The following is a 27,952-nucleotide window of genomic DNA, read 5'->3' as shown; positions in this document are numbered from 1 at the left end:
GAAAGGTGTTTTTTTACAACCAGTCTAGAAGACCAAGTGAGTGTTTCAAAATTCCACTAGATAATACAAAGATAATTACTACCAGTGATTCTCTTAGAGTCTTTATGCATGTTATCTCCACAAGATAAGGGTTATTACCCTAATTCTACCAAAAAGGAAGTGCCTAAGGTCACAAAACCAGTAAGTGGCACAGCTGATATCTGAACCCCATTTGTCTGACTCCAATGTTCATATCTTTCCATGATGCCAGAGTGTTTACCCTAATATCAAACATGGGTCCTGGAGCATGTGAACCCGGTCACAGGAGCTGACATGGAAAAGCCTACTGGTAAAGATTAACATCCAACTACATGTTACTGCAGCTCTTAGAAGACAGCATCCTGATAGAACAACACAACAGTCCCCCTGCTTTGTGCCAGACTCTATGGAAGACTTCCATACTTATCCTATTCTTGGCAGAAGAGCTTAGTCAGCATACTTAGCATACTATTAGCAAAATTAGGTGGGTATAGTTCAGTGCTTCTTCACCTTTTTTGCATTATAACCCAACCCAGAAGTTTCTTTAGACATTTTCTTTCTCATCAACCTCTACCCCAATTAAATATTATTACCCTATATTTGCTTATTTGCTGTGGCCCTTTGGAGAGCCAAAAACTATTGTAATCCCTAAAGTTTGTTTTGTTTTGTTTTGTTTTGTTTGTTTGCCTTTGAAAGAAACTATTTCCATCCCCTTAGGGGCTATATCATCCTCGCTAGAATGCACGGTCTAGTTGCAGATGGCAAGAGTTCAGGAAGGCTGAGTGGATGTTGAGATGGCAGCAAAGTGAGATCAGGACCTTGGAGAGCGGCAAAGTGGCCCTCCTGAGACCATGCCAAAGGCTCAATGTTGCCTGAAGATTTGCCTGACAAAAGGAAGAGGCCTGGAGAGAATGAGGGCTAGGAAACTAGTATAGTACACTTTAACTAAATGTTGTAGGAACGAACCATCAGAATGTGAAGGCCTTCAAACTCTCTTTCATATGAAAATTCTTGAGGGGGCTGGCACTTTGCGACAGGGACTTCAATTCTCGAAGTCAAAGGCACTTATGGCACATCTTCAAGTAGTTTAAGGGTTTCAAGGACTTTACTAAGAGCCCAACTCCATAGGAATTGGAGGTTTTCAGAGGTTTAAAGGTGTCAGGTTAATTTTCCCTTACCTTCCATCACTGATAGTGCTCATGACACTGTTGTGAGTTATAAATAATAATAGATATTATGTATCACGTGCTAGGCACGGCACTAAGTACATTAGTCGGAGATTTTATTTAACCGTCATAACCATGTTGTCAGGTGGCTACGATGGTTATCCGAGGCTAAGAGAGGTTAGCAAACTTTCCCCAGATCACACAACTGGTAACTGGAAGTGCCAGGCCTTGAACCCACTAGGGCTTCAGAAAGTAACACGGAAGAAAATGGCTCAAAAGAAGAAAGTTCTGAAAAGTAAATGAGCCCATGAAGGGCCCAAGAATCCGTCATCTCTGTATCCTTCCATCCAAAATCTGGCACAGAGGATGGGGCTCCATAGATGGAAGAAAATAGAGCTGCCCAACAGTAGAACTGTTCCCCATAAAACAGTGAAATCTCCATGGATACTCCCCAGGATGGGGCTGGTTGGTCATCTGAAAAAGCATCACAGGAGGAATCTTAGAGAAGAGATTTCTGTATCCTTGAACTAGATGACCTCCAAAGCTCCTGGCCACTCAAGAATTCTGTACTTATTAGACTGAAACTACGACTCAGACTTTCGGAAGTCACAGACCACGTATCATTGAGCAGTGCATTGAAATCTCAACAAGTGGAGAATATGGGTGGATGGGACTTTCAGGCTTCTAGAACTTTCACTCCTCCAAGCCCTAAACAGAGGAGTCAGAAATGGTTCCCCATAACTCTGGGCAGCTAGAAACCTCCCCATCTTGCTCCAAAGGCTAATCTGGAAATACAGACTTTCAAGCCATTTATAGAGCAAGCATCTGCCTGTGGATTTCAGCTGCTGTCATGGGCTGAAAAAGCAGAGGAACACTCCTTAACAGCAGATGGTGGAGACAAAAAAATCAATATGTCAACAAATGAATTTCTGACAGTCGTTTGCTGAAAGAAAACAAATGGGCCCCACAATATGCACACTGCATTGACCGTTGTTCCCCACATGCACGCCTTTCAGTCCATGCTGATGGCCCATGGTAAACACTCAGAATTGCCCCTGCTGTCCTGGTAGAGTGAGTCCCAACAGAGGACAGCCAGAAGCAAGGGCTTTCTGCTCAGCTTTCCTAGAGGGCTCATACAAATGTGACTGACTCACAAAGAGGATGAAATTTTGCATCAACGCTGATGTTATCAGGCCTTCAGACTCTACTTTCAAAAGAGTCGTGCATTCTAAAAAGAATAGAGCCTTCTGTGGTGTATACGGCCACCTAGTAATAGAGGCACTTTAGTTGTATGGTCCAAGCTGCAGCTTTAATCAACACACACAACTCTATAAAAACTGGCCAAACTTCACTTGCTGTGCAAGTGTCTAAAAGAAGTAATGAACTGAGTACAAAGCACCCTTATCCAAAGGCCTTATAGCATCTGTTGAGTCCAACTTTATTATTAGCAACAGTTCTTTGACTCTATCCTTTCATGTTCACTACTCTATCTTGCTTCTCTCAACTTAGAGACCAAACCTTCTCAGTTTGTGTCTAAAGCCAGAGCTTCAGATTAGCTTCCCTCAATGCCAGTGGCATGGTGAGCTCTCACGTGAGAGAACCCGAACTGCATGTATCACCTCTCCACCATTTACATCTTCCACCCTTTCACCAGCTACCTGAGCTTTCAGACTTGCTGAATCTTTTCCTTCCTGCCTCTAAAGAGACATGGATCAGATATAGTATAATCCTTGTGTGAAACCCACCAAACTATTTTTTCCCAGAAGAAAGGAGTGATCTTCCACGCTTTACAGCAGGGTAAAAACTTCCACTTGCCAACAGAAACCAGGGGCTGCTGAGTAGGTGTCAGGAGCTTGAACTTCAAAACTAAGTTCCCCTTTGTAGCTCAAGAGCAACTTTTATTAACAGCTTTCTAACAGCCTGCCTTCTTCTCCCAAACTCAGTGACAAGTTCCTTTTAAACAAAATACCTTACGCTGAAAAGGGAACAAATAGAATTTGATTATTGAGATGGAGATGGCGGGACACAGCTTGCTCACACAGATGGATGATGTCCCCACAGACGTTGCCCACAGAAGTCTGTGCACAGATGTTGTACACATAGATACTTCTCACAGATGGTACTCCACACAGAGACAGATGTTACTCACAGAGACAGATGTCCACCAGGAACACGATGTACACCAAAAGCTCCCGCAGGGTGGTCTTGATATAAAGTTCCCGGTTCTCAGCAGTGTTCTCAGTCAGGGTTGTTCCCCAAAGTCCTACAGGGCCATGGAGAGAAGCCCGGGATCCCCAACAGCAGGGTTCCTCTCAGTTATCCCCACCCATCAGTCCCTGGACTTTAGTCCCATTTCCACCCCAGCCCCTTTCCTCACCCATCCATCACCTTATCCCTTGGCTGAATCTGGCTACTCTAACCATGCTTGCTTTCCTCCATCCAAGTCCCTGAGGTAGACGGGGTGAAGGTGCTGGGTCATAGAGAATGAAGGCATGAAAGGGAGGCATGGGTTCCAGGGGGAGCAATCTAGCGTATCATCACTCCATGTCCCCCCTCAAACCAGCTCCCACATACCCTTCTGGGCCTCCAAGTGAAGACAGTGCCAGGCTCCACCTCTGGGACAGTTAGACTGGCCTTTGTGTTCTGGGGCATGCAGCTCTGACACAGACAATTCACAAACCCAAAGAGACACGGAGAGGTTACCTCTTCTTCAGACCACATTCCCTACCCTAAAAGCTTTTGGTGACCCCTCTCCTGACTCCAGTAACCCAGGAGAACCCTACCTCTGATACTTCGACTGATCTGGAGGCAGCAGTTGGACACCAGGATCCCGTGAGCCTTCCCCTGGGGTCCATCTTCAGACTTCTTGGGTTCGGGCTTGGAGGGCACGGCACTGGAGATGGTGCAGATCCTCAGTGTCCCATGGGGGGTAGAATGACCACTGTAGGCAGGGTTGTCCCAGGCTCCGCTTCCCAGATTTTGCAGCTCCTGCCCCTCAGAACTTTCTATAGAAGTCATGGAGAATGAGATAGGGCACCCAGCACGTCAGGTACCCACTTTCACCTGGAGAAAGAGGGAGCAAAGGCCCAGCCCAGGTTAGCCAGCAGAGGGCAAAGGGAGTCTGAGAGCAGCTGGTCTCACACAGCCTCTGCCTCTTGCCTTTTGTAGGGGAATCTGTGCCTGCGGGGGGGAGGGAGCTGATGAGGAGGAGAGGGTTAAGGAATGACTGTCGGTCCTGTCAGGGGCTTTCTCTCCCTCTTGCTGCAAGTCCTAGGGGACAAGAAGCAAGGGGTGGGAGGGAACTGGTGGGCACGGAGGTTTGATGAGGGGAGAGAAGGGAACATGAGGAAGAAGTGAAGTCTGCGGGTGGAAGGAAGGAGGGGTGACAGAGGTGAATGCTGGCGGGGAGAAGAGAGCTGCTTGAAGATGGGGCCTGATGGAGGGATGGTCCTGAGTGGAGCTGGACAGAAAAGGTGATGAAAGAGAAATGGGAGGAGCTGGGAGAAGAGAGAGGCTGGCGGACTCCATTGCGGGTCTGAGCTCATTTCCACTAAAAGCTCCTGAAAGGACCGCCATGGATTGGGGTGGGGCCAAGGCGAGGGTCGGTGGACGGAGAAGTGCTGCCTCCTCCCCAGGCTCAGCCAATAACGTCTGAGGCTCCTTTAATGTCTCACCTTGAGCTGTCCCCTGGTGGGATGGAGAAGGGGGCTCCTCTCCCTCACTCCACCCCATATCAGGAGAAAAGGATCGTGGCAGGAGGACCTCCAGTTTCAGATACTTAAGGGACAGGGTGTCTGAGCGCTGATAAGGAAGGAGGAAGGTCTGCAGAATTCCATATTGTATTCTCTTCTCTGAGGTCTGCCATCTCATAGCTTAAGGGTGAGCTATACCGATAGAAAGGTGCTCCTTAAGGGCTGGGGCTCAGCCTAGGGAAAAGGCTAAGCCCTGATTGGGCAGGTGGGTCAGAGAGCAAAGGACAAGGACAGTGTGCCTGGGGACTCCTTAAGGGGAGAAGATATATCTGGACCCAGCTCAGCTGACAACCTTATCTTATGGCTCTGCTTAGTTGTAAGCATAGAAATCTAAGTGTGAGCACAGAACGGAAATAGGAGAGCTATCAGGACTAATCTGCTTTCTTTCCAATCTCAGGTCTCTGAATTAAGAGCCTGACATGAGCCCCCAAGCACCTCCCTGACCATGCCCAGCTGCAGCCTCTGATCAGCTGCCCTGGCTTACCTACAGGCATGTGCTGTGGCTCACAATAGGGCCGACCCCACAAGGTCGATCTTCCTTGATGGCTGGAGTGGGGGCTGACTTTTCTCCAACTGGCTTCCCATCTGGGCTACTCTATTGCTGTACTGGCATGAAGCCCACTTTCACACTCAGTAAAACATCAGCATGATGAAAGTCACCAGTCTCGAATGTCGCCATAAAGACATCCTGACCCCAGACAACCCAGGGCTGGGCTCAGCTCCTTGATGAATAAGTGTACCCCAACATCTGAGACAGGGCTGAAAAAGCAGTGGCTGTCCTACCACGGAGTCTGCTGTATGGATCTCCTGCCCCAGCCCAGATACTACCGAGGGAACTAACTCGGTCTGGGCCGGAGCAAAGGCTTCTCTGTGAGTCTAGATGGAGGAATTTTCCTCTCTCCATTTTATTGGCTAGTGAGACACATTCCAAAGTGCTTGTTTTCTTTGGGAAGACTGAAAATGAGGAACTATGCCAGGATTGGCCATTTTGTGTAAAATCAGCTGATCTTGTGTCTCTTACCCACAAGCTTTCAAACAATTGCAAAAGGACCCCTGGCTTGCAAAACTGAACACTGGGACAGGGGTGATGAACAGAAAGCAGGCGGTATTGTCCAGAGAAGCAGGGAGCAGAAGAGGAGCTGGTCTCCGGTTCCTTCGGGGTAATTTTGTACTCTGAGGGAGGCCTGCCATCAGCGAGGCTTTGGATGCACTCGAGGAGGTTCCTTGTAGGACAGGTCGCACTCTTTTGAGAGCTGGTGGCCAGAGCTGGATTGCTTTATTTACAGTCACCTACCTGGGCAACAAAGCCTTCCCTGCTCAGTCTTGAGCACTGTCCCTATGTGTGGATCAACCCATAATGACCCTGGGAGTACAGGTTATGCAATATAACTTGAGAAATTTTCTCAAAAGGTGCTTTTCATTCCTAGGATGTTTCGTCTTACGCAAGAAGTTGCAAATGTTGTAATCAAGTGGGATCGCCTGATAATTTTGTGTCCAGCAGTTCCTTATGCCCTCAAGTTTCTAAATGGCACTTGACTTTTCTTGAGTGACCATACCCTATTAAAGAGGGTGACCATTTTCAGGGGAGTCCAGTAGCTCTGGCTGCCTCTTATCATCAGTTCACTAAATCCAAGAGGCTTGAACTTGAGACCAAAACTATTGGATTTAACTCTTGGCTCAGCAATTTACTAACCATATGGCTCTGACCAAGTCCCTTTTGAGACTTAGTTTACCTATCTGCAGAGTGTTGATAATAAGGCCTGCCCTGCTGATCTTAAGGACTGTTTTAGGATTGAAACAGTAGAGTATAGAAGTCTTTATAAACAGTGCACTCTAAGACATGAAACAAACTTAGTTATCTTACCATGGCATTCATCCTTGAGCATTCCCCTCATACACAGCAGTTCACATCTAAAGTGGATGCATTCAGTCAGGACTCTTGGTATTTCCCAGAAGCACAAGAGTCCCATAACTCCCTGTGTCCACTCCCATTCCATTTCAGCTGATGCCAATGGAATGGAATGATGGCCTTTCAGCTGGAGAGTGTTATAAAAGTCCTGGAATGAAAGCACGTTATCACATAACAAGCCTCATTGCCCATCAAAGCCAAAAGTCCTCTTAATCATGATGCCTCTTAGCCCACTTGGGGAATTGGTCCCATTGCTTCACTGGGATAAATTTTTGGGTCACATGCTATCCTAGTACAGACATTAAAAAGAGGATTACCCCATTTTCTCAACCAGGGCCCTCCATTCTCACGCCATGCCCATCCCAGCCAGATTTTTCAATTGTTATTCAGATCTACTAGGTCTGAGAAAGAGACCAGAGACATCAAAGTCTGCAGGATGAAAACCTGTGACCCATCTCCCTATAAGTTCTCCACATACGTAAGTTCCCCAGGGATAAGGCACCTCCCATATTCTAGAGGAAGGAATCCTCAAGTGACTTACAGTCCTGATTCTATGGGGAGAAGCAAGCTGCAAACCACTTTCTGTATTCCACATAGTGACTCTCAACCTTTTTCATCCCCAATAAATAAAAATAAAAGGACACACTCCATAAGAAACAGTGGCTCTCTTTGGCAATGATTCTCAATGAAAGAATTGGAACTCACTTATCTATAAGAAAGAACCCTGCATATAAGAGCTTAATCTTCACCAATATACCCCCAGAGTCATGTGGAGTTTGAGTAGCCCAAGTTTTCAGCAACAAGCATGGTGGACCAAGCAAGCAGACTTGAGTAGGGTAAGCCCAAGGGAGTCCTCCCCTACCTGTGTTTATATAACAAACACCACAGCACCACTCCAGGGGCCTCCACAGTCCCCAGCTTCTCAATACATCAGAATGGACGAGCCAGATCCATTGGAAGGTTTGGGTGTATAAAGTCCTATCGCAGCTCTCCCAGCTCAGGAAGCCAAGAAAACGGCATTTTGTTCTATTTCATCACAGACCTCACAGAGAGGCTGTAGGTGACCCACCCACTTCATCAAAATGACTCACTTCAGCCTTTTACTTCCTTCTTAGCACCTCCCAATTTCACAAGTCCTGCTGGAATACATTCTGCATCTTCCATCTCCCCAAAGGAAACCTTTTTGTATGAGACCCTCAGCTTTCCTCCCATTTCTAGAGGACCCTCCTGAACATCTATGTCCATTTGTCTATGCCGTCTGTAGAAATGGACGGAACCAATCAACCCCAGGTGGTGGGAGACAGATGATGCCATCAACAAAAATGAGGAAGTTAGTCTTCAGCTGTCTAGAAATTTGCGTCTGTGGCCATGATCATGTCCCTTTGCTGAGTGTTGTCCAGACATTTCGTGCTCATGTGGTCCTGAAGTAATCCATCAGCGTGATCACTTCCAGACAGAGCCCCAGCCGTGGCAAGCAGGGTTCTGCAGCTGATGTGAGGTGTTAGTCAGGCTCCTTGCTGAGGGCATGGAGTGGGGAAGGAAAGAGCTCCATGTGAGTTTGAAACACCAAGCTAGAAAGAAAGGGGAGGGGAAGAGAAAGACAAGTACGAGAGAGAAAGGGGCTATATGACAGAGAGGCTTGGGGAAGAGGATCCAAGCCTCTTCTTTCCCTCAGAGCCACTCGCCAAATGTCACACGAGGCATGATTGACTGAATGTCCTATGCCTGTGAAGGCAGGAGATTGGAACAGCAGGCAGATTCCCCAGTGCTCACTCTTCCAGCGTCATGTCAGAGTCTTGGGGCCATCACCCAAGACACCTCCTTGTCTCAACCCGAGGCCCCATTTACAGGAGATACATATTTTTCCATCCTGAGTCTTCATTCCAGTCATAATTCATTCTACAGATACTGCATGCAAACTCTATGTTAGGGACTATGCTCGAGTCTAGGGATGACGCAGCAAATAACACCACCAGAAACCGACATTCTGGTGAAACTTACACTCTGGTGAAGAAGACAGGCACTAAATAAATACACAAATAATTTATAATCATATAAAGTTCTGCAAGGGAGAAGTCCAGGGTGCTTAAAGATATATGGCAGGAGAGCTGAATTTCTGGGGCTAATGAGAAATGAAATACCGATTTGTACCTCTCCTCCCCTTTTTTGTCTCTGCACCAAACAAGGTGTGCCGAGATTCAAAAATGCTTCATGCTAAATATGCACAAGGAAACAGAGTTAAAAGACCACACAAGGAAAAGTTACGACATTGCGAGAAATGTTAAGACTTACAGTAATCTTTATCCCTGGTGGTCACTGGAAAGTGAGTTGAGCTAAGCTTGCATTAGATTTTTCTGAAGACATGGAATCCAATCACATATTCACTCCTGAAATGGGTTATCTCCTTAACACCTGAAAAAGGGACAAAAATGAATAAGAGAGCTAGAGCAGCTGGTGAAACGGAAAATTGATTTAAAATTTCCTAAGATGATGTTTTTATAGATGTATACTTATTTTCAAACTCATCAACTGTGCACATTAAATATGTACAGTTTTTTGCATATCAATCTCCATAAAGATCAATCATACTTCAAAAATTTTTTTTAATTTCCTGAACAGGAATTCAGAACCTAGAGCTTTACTTTCTTTTATTCTGTTGGCCCTATAATCCCAAATCTAGAAATCTATCCTGATATTTCTATCAGCATAATTGATAAGAGATTTTAAAAAGCTGAAAAAGAAGAAGCTCAAATATCCAACAATAAAAAACAAGAATTAAATAAGTTCGGATACATTCACATGATGGATTATTGTGCAGAAATTAACATTTTTGAACAATCTTTAATGCCATTTGAAAATGCTCACCACATGTTATGTGACAAATTCTGGCATATATATCTACAGAACCCAAATTTTATGTGTATATTATACTTAGATACATAGAAAAAAAGAATAATATTAAAGAATATAAAACTTAGGAGGGGTATCTCTGGATGGTATGATTACAGATACTTTTTATTTGGTAGTTTATTTTCTGTGATTATGAGTACTTTATATTCAGAAAAATGATTAGTTTTAAAAAGCCATAGTTACATTCATAAAAACTTAAGGTTCATTTTCCTCTCAGAGTCTGAGTACCTCTTGGCTGGTTGCCTTCACCACCCTAGCTCTCCATGTCAGCAAGAAATCATTATAGTTCATTTCTTCACATGCGAGACAGTCATGCAATAGATTTACTTATCACCAGTTGCACAAATTTGAATTAATTGCTATTTCCTTGGAGATTAGGGGAAGAATATGGGTGACAAGTATGTGTGACAAGTATGAAAATAGCTACAATGACAAGTATAGTAACAAACAGTGGTTCAGAGGAAAGAAGGTCATTGGGTTTGAAAGTGGGAAGGTCGAAAAAAGAAAATTTGAAGACAATGGCATTGAGATGGACTTTAAAGAATGGATAATATTTTAAGAGGCAGATAAAGTATTACTACCAGTTATTAACCTCCCCCATGCCAGACTCTTTGCAGTGCGTTATCTCAGTTAATTCTCACACCACCCTATGGGGTAGGTTTTTATTATCTCCATTTACAGGTGAAGAAACTGAGGATCAGAGAGATAACTTATGGTGGAATCAGGCTTTCCAATCAGGTCTGTCTGACTACAGTGATAACGACTTCCTGTGTGTCATCCATGCTGGGACAGCAGCATGTACAAAGGCAGGCAGGTAGGAACATTGAATGCTCTTATGGAAGAACAATTCCATTTTGGTTAGAGAATAGGAAGTAAGCCTGGAAAGAGGGTTAGGAGCAAATATGGAAGGCCTCAAATGTCAGACATTTAATTCATTAGGCAATAAAAAGACAAAGAAAGCTTCTGAACAGAGTAATAAAATCAAAGCAATATTTTATGAAAAGTCGTCTGACTATAGGATAGGTTGGTTTGGGGGGAAACTGGAAGCAAGGAAATCAGTTGCTGTGTTAGTTTAGGGGCAGATAATGAAGGCCTGAATTATGGTAGTGAAATGAGAGTAGAAAGGAATGGAAAAATATACGAGAAGTCTCTTAGACAGAACCTGCTGGGATGAGCACCTGATTGGATGTACAGTGTAAGGGAGAGAGAAATCAAAGGTAGATCTAAGGTATCAAACCTGGACAACTGGAAGGATAGTGATGCTCTTAAAAGAGGGTGGGGGAGAAGGATCAGAAGAAGCAGGTTTCAGCAGGAGGGTGATAAATTCAGCTTTAAGTAGGTTTGAGTCTAAAGTGTTAATGGGACACTCAGATGATGGAATCTGAGGCCATTGGGCAATTTGAGCCAGAGCCTGAGAGAGTAATAAAGACTGGGGAAAGAGCGATGGGATCAGGTAGCTAGAAGTGTTTATTGGAGCCACAGGAACAGCTGAGGGTGCCAAAGGATTGAAAGAGAAGAGAGTTGGGAGAAAGGAACCAAAAAAAAAAAAAAAGCCATAATAGGAGGAGAACCGTGGATTTTCAAGACACACAAGTCAGAAGAGTGTTTTAAGAAGGGGGTGGAGATTAACAGTACCAAATGGTGCTAAAAGTTCAAGAATTCTGATAAAAGCTTTTGGAGGTTTAGACTAGAATCTCTCAGATGACTTTGGAAAGTGAGAAGACTATAGATGCCTGGTTAAAAGGAGTGGGGTATAGAAGTCAAAGGGTGGGTAGTGAGGCAATGAAAGAAGTGGCTCCATTTAACTGCATAAGTAATTTACTAAGTATTTATTAAATACCTACTGTGTGACCGTCTTGCCTATCTGTTTGTGGGTGCCCCAAGGAACTGAAACCAACGATTCTCATTTTCATGTTCTAAAAGTTTCAGTTCATTCTAACTCCTCTTAGAGCTAATTTTTAAAAACAGCTTTATTAAGATATAATTCACATACCACACAATTCATCCATTGAAAGTGTACGAGTCAATGGTTTTTAGTATTGTCGTGCAGGGTCTCAGCTCCCACTCCCCGCCCAAGAACGCAGGACACGGTAAGGCCAAAAAGGAACACCCACGGAGCCATAGATAGGGGAGTCAAACCAATATATTCTCGCTGGCGGCTGGGCTGGAGACACAGGAAGCAGAATCTACATAATCTGCCTAACAGCAGTCCGCGCTTGCCAGCCACCATCTTCTTGCTAGCCCCCATTGTTCCTGCTAGCGTAGCCACAGCCGTTATATTAGTGGCCAATGGCCTACGGGTTACAGCTGACGGCCAACTAGCCACAGCTGCTGGCCATCTGATCACAGTTGATGGCCATTTACTACCCGAGCCAGCACCTTTCTATTGTGAGGCCGAGAGCCTGGAAACTGTTTTTTGGGGCTTTGTCCCCACAAGTATATTCATAGATATGTCCAGCGATGGTGCTGATTTTAAAGGAGGAACGTTTGGATGTAAAGTTTGGAATCAATTCCTGTAACTTATGCTATAAATGAGGGAGAGAGAGAACCCAAACACCAGAACAAATTCTCCACTCCCACTCTCCTGAGCAGAATCACAGAACAGAGTGGGAAGCCGCAAAGGTGCTTTGCTCATAGTGACCACCAGGTGGCAGAAGGACCCTTGACTTCTCAGTAAAAGAACCAAAAAACCAGTTTGAAGGACTGGGCCTTCAGAGGGGCCCCAACCAAAAGACCGGTTTTCTCCCCAGCTCCTTTCTGTTACTTGTTCTTTTCTTCCGGGTAACTCTAAAGGTTCATGTCTGGCCCTTCTAATAGGTCCTAAGCCACTGGAGGCCTAGTAACCTACTGTGTTAATCCGAGTCTTCTGAGAAGCAAACGTCAAGGCTGGATAAGGGTGCAACTGAAAATACCTGTGAGAGAAAATGGGGAGGGAGCCAAGGAAGGCATAGAGAGCTGTCACACTATGATGTAAGTCTGAGCCTGAGTCAAGGAGAGAGGGTAGGACGATTGAGTGGATTTCTGCAGTGTAGTTAGTCTAAGAAAGGTTTGCCAAGACATCCAGGGAGCCAACATAAACCATCAGGGGAGTTCAGTGTCTCCCAGAAAGGTGCCTACCTTAGTATCCCTGCTAAGCTCAATCATTGGCTGAGCGGCTCCGAGGAAGTGGAAGTTCCCAGGTTGCTTGCTCACCTGGAAGTATGGCCCAGGTGAGTGCTCTTGGTCAATTATTCCACTGGTAGTTTGAGGTCTATGAGGCTCATTCTTGTGGCCTCCACACCTTCCAGTAGAGAAGGATGGAATCTCTACCAAGTGCCACCTGTGTTCCCCACCTCTCACCTCATGTGCTGTTTCCATTCCCTTCTCCCTCACCCCCATCCCCACCCCCACCCCAGTGACCAAAGAAGCAGACTCCTACCATTCCTGCATCTACTCTCCGGTGTGAAACCAGGAGCACACATCTTCCCAAAACAAGTCCTACCTTTTCCATAACTCTGCCTTTGGCTCCTTCTTGTTGATAAGCCCTGAAATGTGAAGGAGGTAAAGGAATTAGCTGGGTGTTGGCTTTAGCTCTGACCCACAGGTCCAGGTGCCAGCCTGCTCTGGCAGGAAGCTGGCCAGCACCAGGCCCCATCCCTTTCCTGGAGTCCCACCATCTCAAATGACCCTCCCTTGGCACTAAGTTCTGACCTCAGCCAATGCCAAGTACATAATAGGGCAGTCATAGATTTGCCAGGTAATCCAGAGGGTCAGGTAGCTCTTGGGGGTCAGGAAGAAAAAGCTCGCATTTGTCTCGGGGAAGGAGAGGTTTGGTAAGGGGGGTATGGGGACAGAGTCCCAGAGAGCAGTTTCCAGACTCTCAGCCTCACATGGAAAGGTGCTGGCACGGGTAGTAGATGGCCATCAGCTGTGACTAGTTGGCTATCAGCTGTAACCGGTTAGCCATTGGCCACGGATATAACTGCCGTGGCTACGCTAGCAAGCGCGGATTGCAGTTAGCAAGGGGTTGGTTGGTTGGCAGAGAAGCAGATGGCAGGTTGTGGATTGTGTGGCTCCTGCTTCCTGTGTCTCACCTGGCTGCCAGCGAGACTGGGGTGCAGGAAGACCCCTTGTTGGGGTACTGGCGGATGTTTGCTATCGTGTCTCAACCAGCCACCAGCAAGAATATAGGGATATGACTCCCCTATCTATGGCTCCGTTGGTGTTCCTTTTTTGGCCTCACCATGTCCTGCGTTCTTGCGTGGGGAGCAAGACCAGCGATCATGACAGAGGATGTTAGGGGAGAAGACTGCTGGTGCCCGGCCTGACAGGGTCTGACTGGGTCAGAGCCCCTGTGGGCCTCCCTGATGTCCTTGGGGCTGACAGCCCTGCCATATCTCCTCTTTCCCCCTGGCTGGTTCTCGGCTGAAAGACAGGCTTGGGAGGCACGGGATGAATATAGCTGGCTCTGACATGGGGAAACCAAGGGTTCTGCAAGAGCATGTCTGGGCCAGATGACATTGCAGACCCAGAGTCTCCTGGGGAAATAGAAGGAAATAACTCTGGGCTCTAAATGGGAATCCAGCTAATCCCTGGTGTGGCAACAGCAGACAAACAGCCTGGAAATCCACCATGATGACATTACTTTACACCTTAGATGTCATTATTTTACATCTTATGTGAAGCTGAGGGATTTCCCCCTTTCTCTCTTGGGTAGGGAGAGATGGAGAAGAAAGGTGGAGGTAGGGAGCAGAGTAGAAGGAAGACGCCTCTGGGTAACCCAGGGGGGCCTTCCAGGCTGTAAATTGCCCAGGGGCCAGGACCATAGGTTCCAGGGTTTATAGAGGCTGGATAGGCCCGTGGGGCAGTTTGCAGAACCTGGGAGGACCGAGGGGAACAGGAACCACCAATCTCCTTCCCATTCTCTGCTTAGCATGTTTGTTTCTGTGCTTGGAAAGAACTACTTGCTAGACAAAATCCATGAAGTACCTGCCACATTCCTTGCAGATGTACCTGATACATGCTGTCACGCAGGGTGTCACGGGGGGGGGGGGACTCCCTCTCCATACATGCCCACCACATGTATGCCATATGCCATATGCCATATGCCACCACATCGTCCCTTACTCCAATAACTCCACCCTGGTACAACTTTTCTGAGCTTTGCAAGAGAAGTATACATATGTGGGTAAATGCTAATACTGTCAAAGTACATAAGTACACATAAGTAGACACTAAAAAAAAAAGCTTAACAAATGTGTTTCAAGCCCATTCTCTTCCCCTAAACAATTCTAGGGGCTCCTCTATAAGGAAGGGCCCCTCTCGCTTCCTGGAACCAGTACCCCACTTAATATGGTCTGTTTAAACTCTGTCATCATCAGATACTATCCTGCCCAGTTAGCTATTGTGCTTTGTCCTGTTTCTTTTAGAAATCTGTGAGCTCCCCAGGGGCGGGCCCAGAACTCTGGCTCCATTCTCCCTCCCACAGAGCAGCAAGGGAATTGACTTTCCCCTGGGCACGGGGAGGGCCCAGTCAACACTCAATTCCCAGGTGGATACATTGGCTCAGAGGGACAGAATGGGACAGCAACAGACTCTTGGCCTGGGAAAGGCTGGAGGGGGTGGGAGGGGTGGGGACACAGAAGGAAGCTTGGCTCAGGACACAGCCAGCTGCCCTCTGGACCTTGCAACCCTGCTGAGCCTGGCTCAGCCGTTGTGTTAGTGCAAAGCAGGGGTGACATAAGCTTGGAAAGGTTACTGTCAGGCAAAAGGAAGGCCAGGGGAGTGTGGGCTGCCTGTGCTCCCCCAGTGCATCAGGCTAGATTGACTGGGGAAAGGTTGCCTTGGGGGAAAGGGGAGAGTTCTGGCAGGGGCCTGCTGGTAGGGAGGGAAAGAGGGGAGGAGGAAACCAGAGTAAGGGGGTGAAGGGCTAGGATTGGCTAAAGTCTAATATCTTTCACAAATGGGAGAGAGGGAGGCCCTGGTTTGGACTTCTGGAGGACATGTGACCTCCCTAAGGGCACTCTTAGCAACTACAGAAAGCAAATGGGGGGATAACTCTCTGACCACAAAGGCAAGGCTGGGGCCAGGCCTCTCCTCTCCCCACTTGGGCTCCAAGGCAGAGTCAGAGCAAGAAAGACTTTCCTTTCAGCTCATTTACCTGTTGTTGGAGGCCCTGGGCCTGTACCTGCTTGTCATCTCTGTATGTCCATCCTAGATGGAATACTCCGGTGGGGGGCTGGCTTCCCAGTCTGGGGAAAGATTTTCTATGTGAGGTCAGGCTACCACAGAAATCTCCAGCCTGGCCCTGGTCCGGAGACTTTTGTCTCCACATCTCACCTGCCCAGACTGTCAGTCCCTGGATCATACACTCTGCCCCAGGATATTCACTGTTCACACTCACACTGACTGTCTGACCAGGTCCCAGATATAGGTGGTAATAACCTGGTAGAAGCCCCTCCTCTGGCACGTACACCAGGATGTGCAAGTATGTGTGTGCGTGTACACATGTCCTGTGCTTGATGGGAGAACCTGGGGGTGAAGGGCTGCAGAGACAGGTAGGTCATAGCTCTACGACAGTGTGGTAACACAGGGAGCTGACTCAACAAGTGCATTGGCCCCTTCTTGTCCAGGATCACTCAGCAGAAGACATGCTACACTATCTCTGCAGCCGAGGGCCCAGGAGGAGCCGTGGTCCAGGGTCCTAGTCAGTGGCATATCAGCTTGGAATCTCTTTCCTTCTTCTGGGCCTCTAAACTTCTCAACTGCCTTTCTCCACGTCTACATCCTACAGCCCCTTGGGATTTAGCACTGCCATCTCCTCCAGGCAGTCTTCCTTGATTCTCTCAAGCTGCTCTTGTGTGCCTCTCCTCTGGAGTCCATAGCACCCTGTACTAAGCTCCATCATCCACCATCATGAGGATCTCCTCCTCTATGCTGAACTCCCAAGGTCAGGACTTCCTTAGCACTTCTCACTGTGCCTGGGTCCATGGGGTGTTCCACAAATATTTGCTGACTGAGTGAACCAAAACACTCATGGAGATGTGGGGGCCCCATCCGGTTTCACTGAATCTTCTCCAGAAGCCAGGGGTGCCCAGATGGGCTCCACAAGGGAGAGACCAGCCTGATTCTCTCTCCTCTGGGCAGGAGGAGGGGAGTCCAATCACACTGGCCCTCCTGCCTGTGACTCAGCCTGGACCACAGGACAAGAAAGAGCCCACAGCCTGGGAAGGTCCTGCCCCCTTCTCTCAGCACACAGAATTGGCTGGGACAGATGCTGGCCCAGACTTGGGAGCTGGCTTCCATCCCTGGTTCATGTTGCCCTCTGTCCCAAGGGAAACCCTGCGTTCAGGATTGCGAGGACAGTTTGTGCAGCTCTGGCCTTCTGCTCTGACACCACGATACCACCGGCAGTGTGGATGAAGAGAGATATGGGGTGGTTGGATCCCATTTGTCTCAGTGTGCTTTTTTCATTTGAGCAAAGTGACATTTTAATCTCAGGATCTGGAGGGACTGAAGTGACAGCGGAGGAGATAGATGTAGATTCTATTATTCATGGGCTAGGACCTCAGGCCAAGGGCATGTGTTATATGTGCTTATGTACACCCCAAGTTGGGCCTAGATCGGTGTCAAAAAGTGTAAACGAGTGAGCAAAGAGAAGGTAAAGGAAGGACAGAGCTTGGAGGGCAGCTGTGGCAGGAGATGGCCCTGAGGTCCCTGAGCAGCTCTAGGGCTCACAGCTGGTCCTCCTGTAAGCCTTACCTCCCCAAGGCTCAGAGCCTTATGGTTATGGCTGGCCTCTCCTTGCAGGAAGCTGAGGGCAAAAGGAGGGTATGTCAAGTGGGCTAGCCACGTTACGTGAAGATCTGTGAACATCTTTTGACATCTGGCTGGGAACAGTCACAGACCTTCAAGCTAGGCATTACACAGAGTAGCCCCCACCCAGAGCTGCAATTCTATCTCCCTCTTTCTTTCTGCAACCTATTGTGCCATATCCCAGGCATGTGTCCCCAAGCTCCCTCTCCCTGAATGTGTCAAGAAAAGAGAAAAGGGAGTGCCCAGTGCTGGGGCCTGTAGGTCATAAGCAGGCATTCATGAGAACCACATGATTTCCTGGGATAAAGGTCACTTACACACAGAAAGCCTATCGCAGTGGCTCTCATCCTTTCCCCCAAACCTCTAGGAGACCAGAGCAAGACTGATTTCCCATCTGGGAGGGAAGTACATGGTAATTGAAGTCAGCTTGCCCCCATTTCACAGAAGAGAAACTGAGGGACAAAGCATTGAAAGAGAAAGTCAGAGATGAAGCTGGGACTAGAGTTAGAAGAGAAAGAAACAGGCTCTGGAATCTTGTTATTTTCCATCCTCCCAAGTGTCAGCTTATTTCCTGAGCACAGTCGGCTACTGTGTCACCCCCTTGCCTACTGTAACATCGGGAAAGAAACTGAAACCTACAAAGGGTGTGACTTTTGTGAACCACAAAACAATGCAGCGTCAATCAATATATTAATGCCCAGGATTCTGAGGACTTTAACGTGAATCCAGAATCAGAGAGACGCTAACAAACTGAATGTACCCATACATTTCAAAACCCTGGCCCAGACCAGCTCAGGTCAGTAAGAGGGAATAACTTGACAGACATAGCAGCCGATTTTGTAAGCAAGAGTGATTCACAGCCATGGGAGATGAGAAAGGGCGAAGCAACAATATGCCTCACAAGTCTGCTTCCATCTGAAAGCTCTGGGAGTGGGCCTCTCTCCCTACACCTGGATGACGCCCTGTAGAGAAATCATGGTTTCCCAGGGAAGTCGACAGCACTTTCGCTGGGGTGCTTAGAGTGGAAAACCCAAGCCATGCTTGGAGTGGTGAGGTCATTAAAGAGAGGCCCCCACACAAAGGGAGGGCAAGGACTGATGCCTCTCTGAGAAGTGCCTTCCCACTCCAGAGGCATAACTCTCTCTCTCTCTCACCTCTCTTGGCAGTGACCTGTTTGGGCTCATAGCTTTTCTTTGTGGGGAGGAAATTTTGACAGGACAATAAACATCTTTGACTTCTTAGCAGTGGGAAGAGGAGGAGGATTTCTTGAGCTGTCCTCCCGCCTGTCAGATGAGACAGGTCTGATCAATGCAACAGCACAGGTGTTGGGGAAAGCTGTCAGGAAAAGAGAAAAGGGAGTGCCCAATGCTGGGGCCTGTAGGTCATAAGCAGGCATTCATGAGAACCATATGATTTCCTGGGATAAAGGTCACTTACATACAGAAAGCCTATCACAGTAGCTCTCATCCAAGCCCCAGGGAGACCAGAACAAGACTGATTTCCCATCTGTGAGGGAAAATCAAGGGGAAGCAAAATCAAGTCAGAGCAAGCCACAGAATTCCTTAGAAAGACTCTCACTCCTTGTAGAGGTCAGGATAGGGAGAGAGGCCTGGTGAAGACACTCAGCCCCTCTGGCGAACTCTGCCTTAAGGTTGTCCCCTGCAAGCAAACTAACTGCACTCTAGAAATCAACCTCGCCTGATGGAGACTCTGGGTCTAGCCCTGGAAACATCCTGAAGGGCAAGTCCTGATTACCATAATTTGTGCCCCAAAGGGGAGGCAGAAAAGTTACAGCCAAGTGGGAACTCACTTAGGGGAATTATTAGGCACAAACACTAATAATTAGGCACTAATAATTAGGCACAAACACTGAAGCACCAGGCGTATAGGACAAGTGAATAGCAATTTATAAAATAAATGAGCTTTGGGTTCCTCTTAAGCAAAAATGATGCCCAGAATCTGCAAAGTTTCTGCATTTAGTAGAACAATTTACTCTAAATCTCCTTATCCTTTTTTTCCTGCACTTTACATTATACTCATATGTGTTCACTTTGTTAATTGTCTCTCCCATCAGAAAGTATGCTCCGCGAAGGAGAGAACATGGGACGTACCAGTGTGTCCTCAGCTCCCAGAATAGTGTCTGTTCTATAGTAGGGGCTCAATAAATATTTATTGTATTTAAAATGAATGAATGAATGAATGAATGGATGAATGAATGAAGCAAACAAATTTTAGGACTTCTTTTCCTGGGCTCATACTCTGGTTCTCAACCCTTCTGGTTAAGTTGAGGTAAAATTACCATACAATAAAATGTGCAGATCACATTCCCAACCCTTCCTAGTTAAGTTGAGGTAAAATAAAATGTGCAGATCATGTGTTCAGTCTGATGAATCTTGATAATTGTATATATTCAAGTAACCAAAACAAGATACAGAACATTTCAATCACCAAAATCTTTCCTCAGGTTCCCTTCCAAGTCAAGTCGCCCTACCCTGGGCAACCACATCTGACTTCTCTCGATACACAATAGTTTTTCCTGTTACTGGATTCATACAAAGGGAATCAGTCAGTATGTACTTTTGGTGTCTAACTTCTTAGGTGAGCGTGTTTTTGAGAATCATCCGTGTTGTTGCATTTGTAGTTCATTGTGATTATGAGTGTTCATTACATGACTATTCCGGGAATTGTTTATCTGTTTTCCTATTGGCGAACTTTTGGGATGTTTCCCATTTGAGGCTATAATAAATGAAGGTGCAGTGAATCTTCTTGTACAAGTCTTTTTGTGGACATACATTTTTATTTCACTTGAGGAAATTCCTAGGAGTGGAATCACTGGATCTTAGAATAGACAGATGTTTAATGTTATAAGAAACTGCCAAATTGTTTCCAAAGTGATTGTACTATCTTATGCTTCCACCAACAATGCAAGAGAGTTTCAATTGTTCCACATGCTCACCAACATTTAGTTGCTCAGGTTTTTTAAACTTAGTCATTCTAGTGTGAAGTGGCATCTTATTGCAGTTTTTGTTTTAATAGCCTTATTGGGTATAATTTACCGACATAATTTATTCATTTAAAATGTACAATCCAGCGGCTGTTAGTATATTCACAAAGTTGTGTGTCCATCATCACAATCAATTTTAGAATGTTTTCATTACCCCACAAAGAAGCCCTGCACTCCTTAGCCATCATACTCCCTCAACCTCCCCCACTAACCCCTCCAAGCCTTAGGTAACCACTAATCTACTTTCCATTTCTATAGATTTCCCTATTCTGGACATTTTATATAAATGTAATCATATGATATGTGGTCCTTTTGACTGGTTTCCTTCACTTAGCATTGTTTTCAAGGTTCATTTATGTTGTGGCATGTACTAGCACGTTTCTTTTTCATTGCCGAATAATACTCCTTTGTAAAAATATGCCACATCTTATTTATCCTTTAATCAGTTAATGGACATTTAGGTTGTTTCCACATTTTGGCTATTACAAATAATGCTGCTAATATAAATATTTGTGTACAAGTTTTTGGTGGACATATGTTTTCATTTCTCTTGGATATGGAATTACTGGATCAAATAGTAACTCCATGTTTAACCTTTTGAGATGCTGCCAAACTTTTTTCAAAAGTGGCTGCACCAGGGTGGCCGGATGGCTCAATTGGTTAGAGCATGAGCTCTTAACAACAGGGTTGCCAGTTAGATTCCCACATGGGCCAGTGAGCTGCACCCTCCACAACTAGATTGAAGACAACGAGCTGCCTCTGAGCTGCCAGTGGGGTGGCCGGACGGCTCAGTTGGTTAGAGGGCAAGTTCTTAATAACAAAGTTGCTGGTTCAATTCCCGCATGGGATGGTGGGGTGCATCCCCTGCAACCAAGATTGAAAACGGCAACTGAACTGGACTTGGATCTGAGTTGTGCCCTCCACAACTAGATTGAAGGACAACGCCTTGACTTGGAGCTGATGGGCCCTGGAGAAATACACTGTTCCCCAATATTCCCCAATAAAAAATTTTTTTTTTTAAGTGGCTGCACCATTTTACATTCCCTCCAGCAATGTATGAGGGTTCCAATTTCTCCACATCCTTACCAACACTTGTTATTATAAAATCTATCTTTTGGAATATAGCCATCCTTAATGGGTATGAAGTATCTGATTTTGGTTTTGACTTGCATTTCCCCAATGACCAACATTGTTGAGCATCTTTTCATATGCTTATAGGCCATTTGTGAATCTTCTTTGGAGAAATGTTTTTCAACTTTTATTTGGGTTAACTGTCTTATTATTTAGTTGTAAGAGTTCTTCTTATGCTCTAGATATAAGTCGCTTATCAGATGTATGATATGCAAATATTTTCTCCCATTCTGTGGATTGTCTTTCCATTTTCTTGATAATGTCCTCTGAAGCACAAATTTTTAAAAATTTGATGAAGTCCAATTTATTTTCTCTTTTGTTGCTTATGCTTTGGGTTTTATATCTAAGACTAGTGATGTTGAGCAATTTTTCATGTGCTTGTTGGCTGTTTTTATATGTTTATTTTTGTCTATTCAAAACTTTTGCCATTTTTTATTGAGATGTTTATCTTTTTATGTGCTATGATATATGCTCCCATTCTCTGGCTTGTCTACTTGTTGTCTTAATAGTTCCTTTTGATAGTAGAAAACTTGAACTTTCAAGAAGTCTAATTTATCAATTTTTTTCCTATGGTTATTTCTTTTGTGTCCTATCCAAAGAATCTTTGCCTACCTCAAGGTCACAAAGATATTTTTCTGTGGTTTTATATAGAAGCTTTATGGTTGTAAGTTTTACATTTAGCTATGACTACTCTCAAATTAATATTTGTGTATAGAGTGAGTTAGAGGTTAAGGTTTGTTTATTCTATATAGATATCAATTATTCTAGAAATATTTGTTAAGGAGACTTTCCCCTCTGAATTGTACTGAGCTGAGACCTTTGTAAAAAATCAGTTAACTATATATGTATTGATGTATTTCTGAAATTTCTAATTTGTTTCATTACCCTATTTGTGTCCACTTTTTTAACGCCACACTATCTTGACTATTCTAACTTTGTAGTAAGTCTGGAAATAAAATAGTTTAATCCCTCCAACTTTGTCTTTTTCAAGATCGTTTTGGCTATTCTAGACCCTTTGAATTTCCACTTCAATTTTAGAATCAGCTTGTCTATTTCCTCAAAAAAAAACTGTCGTATTTTTATAGGGATTAAATTAATCTAAAGATCAACATTGAGTCCTCTCACCATGAGCATGGTATGTCTCCATTTCTTTTAAAAATTTCAAAACCTTACTAACAATTGTCACCCCAATAAATTTTAAAAAAAAGAATTTCAAAACTTTTCTCAGCAATGTTTTATAGTTTTCAGTGTAGATATTCTGCATATTTTATTAGATTTATTCCTTTGTGTTTGATATTTTTGATGCTATTACAAACAGTATGTGTTTTTTACAAACAGTATGTGTTTTTTTGGAGGGGTTGGTAGGTTTTTTTAAGATTTTATTGGGGAAGAGGAACAGGACTTTATCGGGGAACAGTGTGTACTTCCAGGACTTTTTTTCCAAGTCAAGTTGTTGTCCTTTCAGTCTTAGTTGTGGAGGGCGCAGCTCAGCTCCAGGTCTAGCTGCCATTGCTGTTGCTAGTTGCAGGGGACGCTGGCAGCCCACCATTCCTTGCGGGAGTAGAACCGGCAACCTTGTGGTTGAGAGGACACGCTCCAACCAACTGAGCCATCCGGGAGCTCAGCGCCAGCTCAGCTCAAGGTGCTGTGTTCAATCTTAGTTGCAGGGGGTGCTGCCCACCATCCCTTGTGGGACTCAAGGAGTTGAACAGGCAACCTTGTGGTTGAGAGCCCACTGGCCCAGGTAGGAATGCAACCGGCAGCCTTCGGAGTTAGGAGCACAGAGCTCCAACTGCCTGAGCCACGGGGCCAGCCTACAAACAGTATGTTTTAAATTTCATTCTCCAATTGTTCTTTAATAGTATATAGAATGGAATAATTTTTTATATTGATTTTGTATCCGTGATCCTTCTAAATTCACTAATTTTGGCAGCAGGGGCCCTGTCTCAAGGAGTTTGAAGTTTGATAGGAGAAATAAGATACATGTAGGTAATTATTTTTAAATCTGTGTAAGAAGTGCCATAAATGATGGAGTTAGGTCTGTGGAGGCCCCAGATGAGAGAAAGTCTATTCCAACAGCAGTGAGAATCAGGAGAGGCTTTAAGAAAGGGACACAGCTTGAATTTGTCCTTGAAGAATGAGTAATATTTTGACAGACAGAGTTGAAGCGGAGCAAAAGGTGGGAAGATGGAGCTTATTTAGAAATCAGTAAAAGTGCAGTTTGATGAAGGTGTAAGTTATACCAAGCAGGTAGTGAGAATTAAAGCTGAAACAGGAAGTTCAGGGTCAAGTCATGGAGCACTTTGAATACTGTAATTGCAAGTTACTATGTATCCAATAGTGTATTAATCATGATAATACATTATTTAATTTTCACAACCATTTTGGTTGTGTTTTTTTAGAGGGGATCTTTCAAAAAATTTGCTCCATTACAGTTGACATGCAATATAATATTGGTTTCAGGTGCAAAACACAGTGATTAGACATCTATACTCGTATAACTTACTAAGTGATCACCCCGGGAAGTTTAGATCACGCATCTGACACTATATGTCTTTATTATAATATTATTGACTATACTCCCTATGTTGTACTTTACGTCCTGAGAGCATATTATTTTTCAAAACAAATATTATCCTCATATTATTATACAAATAAGGAAATTGAAGCTCACAGAACAAAGTAAATTGCCCAAAGTTAGAGGTGTCTCAGTAATTTCAGAATGAAGATCTCAGCCTAATACTTCCTTTTTCTCCCTCCCTTTTACAATATTGTTTTACATAGCTGTGGTCACATAAATAGATAAGTTTATGTCCCACCTTGTTAACATTATAGTATGAACACTTTCCCATTTCATTAGAAATGCTTCTTACACAATATTTTTTTGGTGTTAGCTGCATAAAACTGTATCATAGCTTATAGTTTTTTTGTAATATTATGTATTATAACATTATTTTTAATATTGTAAGTAATGCTATGGAGAATATGTTTGTGACTCAATTTATCCTCCTACCAAAGACTTGATTATTCTCAAGTCTTTGGTAGGGACAAATTATATCTTATTATTTTGTATTGAGTAATTAGTAAAGTTAAACAGTTTCCCATCTATGCCTTCTCTTATGAGGTGCCCTTTCAGTTCCGTTTGCTCCTTTATCATTTTGAGTTTCAGCTAAGTTTATCAGTCTAAGCCCGTTACATATAATGGCTGTTCATTTTTGCTGTGATAATTGTTAGGACGATTTGTTTATTTTGCTGCACTGGGGCCCCTTGACCAAGAAACACACTTAGAATCCAAGTCAGTGTGTTGGTTTTACCATTGTCCCTTGAAAGCCATAGTTGTGACCAGGGCCTCAGGAATGGAGGTGATATCTTCTCTAAGGGGAAACAAATTCCCAGTTAAGAAAACAGAATAAAAATATTGTCGTATGATTAATTTAAGGTAGTTTTTTTCTTTTCTTTTTCCAGTAAAAGCACCTCTAAATTTTTTATGCTAATAAAGGAGAAGGAAGTGGTGGCTGAAATAGACACACTGTATCATTCAATATTAAATTATGTTTTCATCAGGTTCATGTCAAAAGTAGTGACAATTTCCCAAGGGTATGGCTGAGGAGCAATTATAATTCTGGCAAATCGCTGCATTAAAATACCCCTCAGGGTCCATCATGTTACTTGGCTGTGCTGGAGAAGAGCCTCAGGATTTCCAGGCTCAGAGTACCAGGACACCCAGAGAAATGGGGGTGAACCAGAGAACTTTTCCAAGCGTAGATTTGCATTCCCAACCCTGTTTTGCATATGAACAATTCCTTGCCTATAATTGCCAGATCCAGGAACACTTGAGACGGGCTGAATGAACAGGGAGACTATTTTCTGTGACTTCTTGCTATTGACAACTTAGTTACATAAGAAGTCTAAAGAGGGTCTGTTTCTTTCTTGCTTTCTTGAGTTGAAGAATCAAAATGAAGTTTAAAAACTGCCATGGTACCTTGTGCCTCTTTTCATAGAGGAAGGTTTATAGCTCCAGTCTCCATCTCCCAAACATACTTTGTACTTTCCATTTATGTACTAAAATATACATCATCTTAATCAATATATAAACTCTATTAGATACAAGTATTGATCCCCTACTTATTTATAACTTCTAAGTTGCCATTCACCTAGTACGTTTTGATGTCAAAACTCACGCTTTTTCCATAATAATACTTCTACCATGCAGCCATATGTTGTGGGCAGTAGCACACTCCTGAGAGTTTTAAAGTAATGGGTGACACACTCATAGCCATGTGATATGCCCTGGACGAACTTCAGGGAATAAACCCAAGCTATGGAACCAGTCACCCTTCTATCACAGTTATCAGCAATGAGATGGGCTCTGACATTTCTCTCTGAAACTCTCTCCCTAATCTAGTCCTTACCTAGGCTCCCAAAGATTGCCCCACAGGGTAGCATCTTGTTTTTAGACAGGAATAAAGTACTCTTCTGCATTTTTGTCTTGGCAATCCTCCCCTTTCTCTGGCAGGAAATGAATGATCTAGCACCTGGCCTAAGTAATAATGCCAGCACTAAGTAATACCAGCAGTAATATCTACCGGAGTTTAAGTGGCAAGGAGGGCAGTTTCCAAGGAACCCTGATTTTTCAGATTGTTCCCCGATGAAATCCAGAGTCTGGAGGAAACAAGGTCAAATATACTTAGGCAGTTAAAGCAAAAGAAAACTGGTCTCAATGGTAAAGCCACCTTCAGCCACAATTAAAGGTACACCCCAAAAGAAACCCTCAGTCTCCTCCCTTGCAGAGTAGCCCTGTAGTTGACAGAGAAATTAAAAACCAGACATTGCAGAAAGAGCCGGAAAAGAATTAGCATTGCATAGAGTTCTCTTCCACAAACTAAGCATTTCTGAAAACATCTAGTCTCATTCAAAACTTCTGCACTAGACGGGGAGTCAGGATTGGAATGGAGGTGCCTGGTGACTGGCCAGAGTTGGCCTGACCCTGAGTCCAGTGGCCAGCAAGGAGCTCCCTAGTCTTCCTGCCAGACAATCCCAGAGGCCTCTCTTCCTGAGAAGCCAACTGTTGGCACTCAAGTCCTTATTTTCTCCTCTTTCCAGAAGAAGGATCCTGGGAGAGTATTTGGAGAGGCATGGGTATGGAAGGAAGCTGGGAGAATGCATAGCCTGCCTGGTTCTCAACTTCCTCTCATGGTAAGGCTCCCATAGGCCCAGAAAAGACAGGGGGCATAAGGGATAGGTCAGCGAGGTCAGAGCATCTCAAGGACCCAGGGTTCTGGGCAGGAAGAGTTTGGGCTCTAGCCACACATTTTTGGGCTCAGCTCGCAGCTCCAACACTTGCTGGCTGCTGTGACCATAGGTGAGTTATTTCATCTCTCCATATCTCACTTTCTTCAACTTCAAAAGGGAATAATGGACTGCCCACCTTACGGGGTCACAGTAAGGATGAAATAAAACAATTCTGCTGAATTGCCTTACAGTAACAATTCCATACCTGTTAGCTATTCTTGTTCCACGTAGCCCTTTCTCCTGCTTCTGGGTGAAAGCATATATCTGTGCTTCCTGCTTTTTTTTCCACGGAGATTTGAGAATTATAACCTGACAATCTGAAGAATCTCCAAAAGATCCCGCACACATTCTGGAGGCGTGGGCATAGGGATGGGATCGCCCACTTGTGCCTGACGGTGAACGACCCCGATGGGCGTGCCTAGTGGCTGAACATCCTGCGCGCGTGCAGGTCTACACATATGTGGATGGACGTGCCGCGGCCCGCCCCGAGAGAGACCTGGCCAGTTCAGTTCTCTGGTTAGCATCGCGGAAGTGGTGGGCGGGGCAGAGCCATTGTTCCGCAGTGGACCGAGCCCCCAGCGCTCGCTAGCGAGGGCGGCCGGCTTCACCAGTCCCCCTGTGATCCCGACCCCAGGTTTAAAGCCACGTCGCCCCTCCCACGCGTCTCTAGGAATCCGAAGGCAGGATGGAGTTGTGTGTACTGGTCACCCCCGTGTCTTCTCTACTGTTTCCTGTGAAACTTCCCCAATGCCCATCCATTCGCGAAGTGCCCGGGGGCCAGTCCTGGGCTGGTACCCACTCCCCATTCCCGAACTGGGACCTCTCGGTATTCCGGAGAGAAGGCTCCCGAACGCCTCCGAGGCCGCGGGGCGCCGAACCCAGGCCCCGTGGCCGGTGGAAGAGAAGCCGAGGAGAAAGGGGTGGGAGGGGGAGCGAGGAGCTCGCGGCAGAGGGAACAGCAGATTGCGCGGAGCCA

At 45.1% G+C, this 27,952-nt stretch overlaps 1 protein-coding gene across 9 annotated transcripts in view; it reads right to left on the bottom strand.

The window, feature by feature from the left end:
• PKD2L1 (polycystin 2 like 1, transient receptor potential cation channel) overlaps positions 1-27,952 on the bottom strand; it is a 144,009-nt gene that overhangs the window by 25,585 nt on the left and 90,472 nt on the right. For 2 of the 9 annotated variants that reach the window (XM_081073795.1, XM_081073796.1), the window contains 5 exons: positions 9,138-9,257; positions 6,801-6,993; positions 3,968-4,247; positions 3,759-3,842; positions 3,334-3,447 (listed from right to left, as the gene is read on the bottom strand). In XM_081073795.1, coding sequence (XP_080929921.1) covers positions 3,334-3,447; positions 3,759-3,842; positions 3,968-4,202 — 433 coding nt within the window. In that variant the 5' untranslated portion in view covers positions 4,203-4,247; positions 6,801-6,993; positions 9,138-9,257. Of the gene's footprint in view, positions 1-3,333; positions 3,448-3,758; positions 3,843-3,967; positions 4,248-4,858; positions 5,069-5,420; positions 5,838-6,800; positions 6,994-7,707; positions 8,417-9,137; positions 9,258-27,181; positions 27,815-27,952 lie in introns of those variants that run through there. The other 7 variants (XM_081073794.1, XM_081073797.1, XM_081073800.1 and 4 more) reach the window with 7 other exon arrangements.

The sequence above is a fragment of the Rhinolophus hipposideros genome, assembly GCF_964194185.1.
Source record: "Rhinolophus hipposideros genome assembly, chromosome: 15".
NCBI lineage: Eukaryota > Metazoa > Chordata > Mammalia > Chiroptera > Rhinolophidae > Rhinolophus > Rhinolophus hipposideros.
Note: the sequence above shows the minus strand (reverse complement) of the source record. Positions and strands in the feature narration are given on the sequence as shown.